Source organism: Zootoca vivipara, chromosome 12, assembly GCF_963506605.1.
Source record: "Zootoca vivipara chromosome 12, rZooViv1.1, whole genome shotgun sequence".
NCBI lineage: Eukaryota > Metazoa > Chordata > Lepidosauria > Squamata > Lacertidae > Zootoca > Zootoca vivipara.
The window spans coordinates 14,813,633-14,821,618 of NC_083287.1; the positions used below are offsets into that span (position 1 = coordinate 14,813,633).

At 44.3% G+C, this 7,986-nt stretch overlaps 1 protein-coding gene across 5 annotated transcripts in view; it reads right to left on the minus strand.

Annotated features, from left to right (window-relative positions):
* The window catches only part of CNOT10 (CCR4-NOT transcription complex subunit 10), a 29,235-nt gene extending 23,549 nt beyond the window's left edge, over positions 1-5,686 (minus strand). For 2 of the 5 annotated variants that reach the window (XM_060280653.1, XM_035128842.2), the window contains exons 1-5: positions 4,733-5,004; positions 2,119-2,213; positions 1,469-1,630; positions 971-1,121; positions 354-496 (exon numbers count right to left, since the gene is read on the minus strand). In XM_060280653.1, the coding sequence (XP_060136636.1) occupies positions 354-496; positions 971-1,121; positions 1,469-1,630; positions 2,119-2,213; positions 4,733-4,799 (618 nt within the window). In that variant the 5' untranslated portion in view covers positions 4,800-5,004. The other 3 variants (XM_060280654.1, XM_035128843.2, XM_035128844.2) reach the window with 3 other exon arrangements.
* Positions 5,687-7,986: the final 2,300 nt, after the last annotated feature.

A 7,986-nucleotide genomic window follows, 5' to 3' on the forward strand; every position in this document is an offset into this window, starting at 1 on the left:
ACATAATTCCCGAAGCATCTCATGAAGGGGTAGCCCTCCAACCCTAATCAACCTAATGAAGGCATTGCCACAAAAATAGTCACAGAGAAGCACACGAGATGGCAGCTGTGACTCTCAAAAGCAACACCTGTGTGAAAATAAAACAAAACATAACACCAATTGTTAAGAGGCCACCAGAAAGCAGTTTGGCTACAATAAAGGATTCCTATGCTGTTAAAAATAAATTTATTAATGTGAACAGTTCCAAATCTGAATTATATGAAATTCCACCATCGTTTCAAAGGGCCAATTAATGTTTAGCTTGACAAACATTCTTAAATTATTACATTTCCTCTATATTCTCCTACACATACCTCATTTTTCCCATTTTTGTTGTTGCCGCCTTGTAGAATCATTTTTTCCAATACAGCAAGCAGATGCAAGGCTTTTTCAGCTTGGCAAGTCAGCAGGTACAAGTCTACAAGCAGGAAGCACACTGCCTGGGCAAATCTCTCCTCTAGAAGACAAAATAAACATTTAGTCCTTTCCTCGATAGTGTTCGCTAAAATTAGTTCAAGAGGATACTAAACTTCTGTCTCAAATGCAGGTGATTTTCACACTTACATTAAGGATTACTTATGAAAACCAACCACCACTTCTCTGGTTTAAATACTGACTTTGTTAAGGCTTTCAGTTTAAGGCTAGTCATACAAGTGCACATAATTAGACAATAGCTTCTGCAAACTTCTGAAGTTGTGCATACGAAGAGGTATCTGAACACAGGCAGCTACATATTTGCTCCTGTGATTATAGTATTGTTATATGCATAAGAGAAAAATACTGTATATTCAATTGTTTTTGAACTATTTCTCTTGACTAAGTATGTAATTTAAAATATAATGAATACAAATTAGCTTTATCAAGCAAAAGTTGCATGAAATCTGAGGTAGGGGAGACTAGGCCCAGGAGCCTTTTACCTTTGTCAACTTACCAAAAGGTTCTATGAATTGATAAAGCTTCTCTCCAACTATTATTGCTTCAGTATACTGCCGAAGATGGTACAAAATAACAGCCTGATTGTAGTAAAGCATGCTGTTTTCAACATCATCTAATCCATCCATTTCCTCAACAGCTGAATGAACCTGGGGGATAAAAACACAGCCCCTTTTTTCAACCCACTCCTACATTATGACCAAATTTTAAAAAGTACTGTTAAATCAGTATGTGCTACTGACTGGTCTTTGTGAAAATGTAACTTGCTATTGCTATTGCCATTTCCCAAAGCACCCCAGAGTGTACCAAATACAAGAAGATAATTTACTTACAAACAGAAATAAGAACAGAAAGAACGTCCTGCAATATCTACTTTGTCTTCAAGATTCCATTGCCTTTTGGAAATGACTTTTTGCAGGAGTATGGAGGGACGAGAAATATTTGTTCAAATCACGAGTAACTCTTTACAAAAAAGCAATAAACAAGCAAGCAATACCTGGTTTTTCAGCTGATTAAGTGTTTGTTTCAAGTTGTCAGTTGTCGTCTGATTACTTTTACAGAACTCTGCTACTGCCATGTTCAAAACTATTTTGTAATCATCCTTGTTAATTTCTTGCAAGCAGCTAAGGTGTTGTAGACAAGCTTCATAGTTGCCAGCCTGCAAGTATCACAGTTGAAAAGGCAAGGTTTAAATAGACACATTTTTAAAATAAAAAACCAGCTTAGAATTCAAAACACTGCTTCTAATTTACAGAGGCGCACAGGCAGATGTCACATTTTCCAATCTGGAAGAAGTCATGTGTGCAATCCCTCCACCCTTCTCTTTTTCCTATCTCGATGGGAAATATTTGCCTAGCTAGCAGCCTGAACTATGCAGAAACCAAAATATTAAAAAGGATTGCTAGAGTGGAAAAATCTATCAAATTGCATTTTCCCTACAAAAACTTTAGACTAAAGGCTGGAGGTATTGGGATGTCTGACTTTATTCTTTACAAAAAGCAGTGCCTATGATGTGAAATAAGATGCTCCTCAAAATCATATCAGCTCCACACTTTGCCTGCTATGGGAAACACTGTGCTTCCAAAAACTAGCTATCACACTACATGTGTATGACATACATATTTGCTATCTCCAGAATTGCCTTACCATGAATGCTTGCAGAGCACTGTTTGAGAGCTCCTTCTCTTGATCAGTAATCCCAGATGATGTGCCTGCTGCTTCATGTTTTTCTGCTCCCTGATCTGCAACACAAGTATTTCAAACAACAGTTAACTCCAAGCATAGTTTCATATTGCTTTTAAATCATATTGTGTTCTTCTTGCTTATGCTCCAAGCATATTTTTTTCTGAGAGAATACTGAATTCTGTAATTCTGAATCCTTGCTTTTAAAGGTTCAGGTATACGTCTTTAAGAACAGCAGGTTGAAATAAATAAGTCAATGAGAAACTTAAGTATTTGGGTAAACAGTGCGGCTTGCTTGGCACCTTACAGAAGGGTTTGGTGGAATGTAGATCAGATTAGTGATGTATGGAAGTGAGAGCTGGACCATACAGAAGGCTGATCACCAAAGAATTGGTGCTTTTGAATTATGGTGCTGGAGGAGACTCTTGAGGGTCCCATGGACTGCAAGAAGATCAAACCTATCCATTCTGAAGGAAATCAGCCCTGAGTGCTCACTGGAAGGACAGATCCTGAAGGTGAGGCTCCAGTACTTTGGCCACCTCATGAGAAGAGAAGACTCCCTGGAAAAGACCCTGATGTTGGGAAAGATTGAGGGCACTAGGAGAAGGGGACCACAGAGGATGAGGTGGTTGGACAGTGTTCTCGAAGCTACCAACATGAGTTTAACCAAACTGTGGGAGGTAGTGGAAAACAGGAGTGCCTGGCATGCTCTGTTCCATGGGGTCATGAAGAGTCGGACACAACTAAATAACTATCAGATTTGCTGGGAGATGTCTGCGTGATTTGCTGTTAAACTGGGAAGTATATCGAACTCCCAACACATCAACAGCCGAAACAACTAAAAAGCTATTTGCCATACAGCATTAGACAGCTGAAAATGAAAACTTAGAAATACACTCCTGGTTTCCCTGAAGTGAAAGCACTTGTCAGCTTGGTTCTGGTAGAGATCATAAATTTCTGGAGTAAGCATGTGCAAAGAGGCACCCTGTTCCTTAATTCCTAGCACACATGCATACACCTGAGCCTGTATTTTGCAAATGACTCCAGTTTGTGGAGCTCAGGGTTATAATAACAAGTGAAGTCTGACATTTCTTCCCTTACAAAGTCTACAAGAAAATCCAAGTTCACCTTTAAAGCGTTTTTGCCCAGTTTAGGCTGAACTCTGATGAAAAAGGCCATTCTGGTCTCTATTACACATTCCTTGGTTACAACCAGATTAGATTACTTCAATGTGTTCTATATGGGGCTGCCTTTGAAGTGTTCTGACACTTTTTTAGGACGTGACTATCTAAGGGACCACCTCCTCCCAAATCCTAGTTGAGACCTACTTGTATACTTGAGTCTTCAGCTGAGGCTCTGCTCTGTGTTACCACATTGCATATTATTATTATTATTATTATTATTATTATTATTATTATTATTATAACAAATAGTTGTGTAACCGTGGTTCTATCCAGGTTTCAAGAAAACTTGGCTAGATTCCTCTTATGCCAGCCTGTAGGTGCCAGATCAATATGTTATTGTTTTGAAAGTTTTTTGAACTGTATGGTCACCGAGAACTTTTCCCTCTTTATTACAGATCATTGAAACACCTGCTTCTGTATATTGGCCAGCCCCGTTCCATCTGCAGCTCTATCTCTTTCACCTGCAGGAAAAAAGCTTGAATCCCAAGCCTCTTACTATATTGTACTTTTTCGTGGGTGTTTTGGTGATGAAACCTGGGGTATAAATAAAATACAGTATTTGATTGCTCATGCTGCTGATGCCATTTCACTGGTTTTGATGCCATTGCACTGGTTGTTTCCCAGAGGCTGTTTTGCTATTAGTGTTTTTTTTTAAAAATAAATAAATAAATGATTGTTTTATTATGGCACAATAGCTCTGGAAGATGGCACCTGCCAGAATCCCTATTGCATCTTGCCAGTACCTCAACCGAGTCCTCGAACTGGGTATAGGGACTGACCTCACTGCATTGTCAGAGGATTCTCAGTCACGTTTATGAATTCAGATAAGAGAGCCCTGGCTAGCCACAAGAGAAACAGCATGGGAGCCCAGGCTAATTCCTTGTGTCCCTTACAGTATGCCCCCCAAAGAATAAGAGTGCTGCACTGCACAGAGACATACAGGGAGACACCCAGGGCATGTTTTGTTTTGATTTGATTGAATGCCCGCGTGCTGCTTTTCCAGCAACACTGAGCTCAAAGCAGCTCATGGTAATAATTAAAAGCGAGCAAACGAGATTTCTACCAATACAATATATACAAAACACAAGAGCATATGAAGCGAAAAACAAAACCACGATACGCAATGCAGCTCAAAACAAACATGTTACACACACACACACACAGGTATCAGAAACAGCTGTTGACCACCAGCTGACACAACTTCTCTGGGAAGGGGCAGAGGCATAGCCCCCAGCAGCAGGTTCTTTCAGAGTATGAGCCTGAGAAGCCCTATTAGTTGCCCCCTGAACATCCATAGTGGAAGAAAAGCAGAATATAAATGCAATCAAGTGCACCTGCCACCACCCTCTCACACCCTCTCACTTATTTCTGTTTTATTTACTACGTTTACATACCACCTTTACCCTCCAAGGACCTCAAGGTGCTCCTCCTCTCCATTTCATCCTCGGTTCCCCATTTCATCCTCTCAACAACCCTGCGAGGTAGGCTAGGCCACCAACCTCACCCCAGAGAGCTTCACGGCCGAGTGAGGCATTTCTCCTCCCAAGGCCACAGTCCAACACACTAACTGTAAGGCCGCACAGCAGGGTCTCTCTGTAACAGTACAGAGGGATTCCCGAGGGTCGTCTAGTCCAACCCCCCTGCAATGCAGGAACCTCAACTGTCAGGTTGGGCACCCTCAAACCTCATGTTGTTGTTGTTGTTGTTTGCTCCCCTTGGGGCTGGGGAAGAGGAGGCGGGATATAAGCCGCCACTTGAGCCTCTTCCCCAGGCGGCAGCGAGCGACCACTAATCGAAGCTGCCCCTCGCATCCCCGCTCCTGAGAGGCGGCGACGCCTCACCCCGGCCCCGCCCGCCGGCCCTACATTCCAGAACCCTGCGGAGGTATACACGCCACCCCTCCCGCCCCATCCAATGGAGGCAGAGGAACCGCGACTGAAAGGGGGATCATTCCGCCACGACCACCCAAAGGAGGTTATTCTCTCACCCCCTCCCTCCGCCTGAGGAAGAACCGCAAACAGCCGAGGCAGCCAGCGCCCGCTTTGTCCTCACCTCCGCCTTTGTCCGCTGCCATGGATGCTGCTCAAGACTCGCGCGCGGCTTATTAAAAGGCGGGGAAGAAAAAAGACGCCGTGCCTCTCTCTCTTTTCTCTCTCTCCACCCCTGCAGTCTCAGGTGGACTCGACCGCCTCCTGCGACAGCACCGCCGGGCTAGAAGAAGAGGAGCGGGGGGAGGGGGAAGGGCGCGACTCGATTTTATACCCCCACCTCAGGTTCCGCCGAGCAGCGCTCGCTCTTCTTCTCCGCTTCCGGGTGAGGCAGAGAGGGGGGCCTTTCTAGGCTGGTGGCGTCTTCTCGATTGCCGCGGCTTGGTGGCGTCACGCACGCACGCCTGCGACGTCTCCTGGCGGACAGGCGCTTAAGAGGGTGGGGCCGAGGGGAGGGAGGAGGCGGGGCGGTGACTCATCTGGTTGTGGGCGCGCAACAGTCAATATGGCGGCCGTGTCCAGGCAATTCTAACCTGAATTTAGCCCTATTTCCTGCCTCTCTTTTGCTTTAAATTACTCCATCTGTGGCGCAGTGGGTCACAACCAGGAGGTTGGTGGTGGTTCAAGTCCACCCCTGGACAGCTGTGGGCAGGATTCCTCCATGGCAAGGGGATGGACTAGATGATTCTTGGGGTCCCTTCCAATTCTATGGGACGCATTGGCACGCGCGAGTTCCCGTGAAAAGCTCACTCTGTTCCCTTGTAACAATCACAAAATCGTAGTCTGACTTCTTCATGCCTGGGCTAGGGTTGCCACCCGTTAGGGACCCTCCCCAAATGCATGTGTTTGAAAGGGTATTTAAGCTCTGGGTAGCCAAGCATAGGCAGATTTACAAATTCAAGTGTATGTGTGCATGCGTAGCAAATTCCAGAGGGGCCATCCTGTTAGGCTGCAATAGATTGCAATGAATTGCTTTGAAGTCACTTCAGCACTGGATGGGAGGGGGGAATGTCCACCAACTGCCCCACCCTGTCCTGTATCTTGCCAGAACAAAGGTGGCAGGTGGCAACCCTACCTGGGACAGAAGAGGACAAGTGAGATCAAGCACATCCGGTGAAGCCCAGTGACGCTGGGTTTTAGTAATCACCGCGTCCTTTTCCAAGTGCTCACAGACTGTTGAATTATCTGTTCTAGGACCTTTCCTGGTATTGATGCCAAGCTTACCAGTCCGTAGTCACCCGAGTCTTCGCCCCACCCTTTGAAGAAGGGGACATTGTGTCTCCCTCCAGTCTGTAGGGACCACACCTGTTCTCCAAGAATTCTCAAAGATTATAGACACAAGCTCTAAGATTACACCTGCAAGCTCCTTTAGTGCATCCTTGGGTGCAGCTCATCAGGCCTTGGAGATCTGAATTCATTTAAAGTAGCTAGGCATTCCCTTACTACCCCTTTTCCTATCTGGGCTGCAGCTCCCAACTTACATAATTTCTTATGATATCACCAGGTTGGGCGTTGCTTTCCTTTTGGGTGAAGACAGAGGCAAAGTGGGTGTTGAGCAATTCTATCCAATAGCATTTCTCTATCTTCTCCATGCAGAGGATTTGCTTGGTCTTCCTCTTGCTTCCAACATAGCCAAAGAAACATTTATTATTTTAACTTACCTTGCAAGCCTGAGCTCATCCTGAGCTTAGCTCGCCTCACATTCACCCTGTAAGGTTGAGCCCCAGCACCGAGATGGTCTCAGTGTGTGTTGCCTGGTACACTAAAACAGTGTACAGTGGTACCTCGGGTTACAGACGATTCAGGTTACAGATGCTTCAAGTTACAGACTCTGCTAACCCAGAAATAGTACCTCGGGTTAAGAAATTTGCTTCAGGATGAGAACAAAAATCGCACGTCAGTGGGAGGCCCCATTAGCTAAAGTGGTACCTCAGGTTAAGAACAGTTTCAGGTTAAGAATGGACCTGCAGAACGAATTAAGTTTTTAACCTGAGGTACCACTGTAGTTCCCTTTCCCGGGAACGGTCCCCGGATTTACACACCAGTCCCCATACAAAATCCATTGAAGTTGAAAAGTGTCCCTGGATTCATTGAAAAAAATCTGGTAACCTTACAGTGCAATTGCAAAAACAGCCGTACTTGTGGTTAAATCTGGATCTGAAGTCACATTTTACTTCTAGGATACATTACCAGAGACCCCAAACTCAATTAACTGAAAGGATTCAGTCAGTTGATACACAGTGCTTTATTCGGATATTATCATCTTCATGGCTTACAAAACTATGAATAAATCATTGAACTGCACATTTGCAATGTTTTATTAAAGAATATTGCCACTAGGTGGCATTGTGCTGCAAGCTTAATGCACTTCAACAAACCTTTTTATTGTTAACATCGGTAGGAATTTGAATGTTATTTGAATGTTAATGTTATCTGAACGTTATTTGTAGCCAACAGCATTTATCTGCTTCTGTTAAAAGACATACATGGGTAGGTGCAAAAACAACAACAACCCCAGCCCTGTGTCCAATAGCAACTGGTGTCTATAAAACTGAACAGGATAACTGGAGTCTAGGCTGCTGCAGAGTTGAGACCCCACACCATGTGACTGCTGAGAAATCCTGCATGTGTAGACACAGAATTCACTTCCAATATAGAAA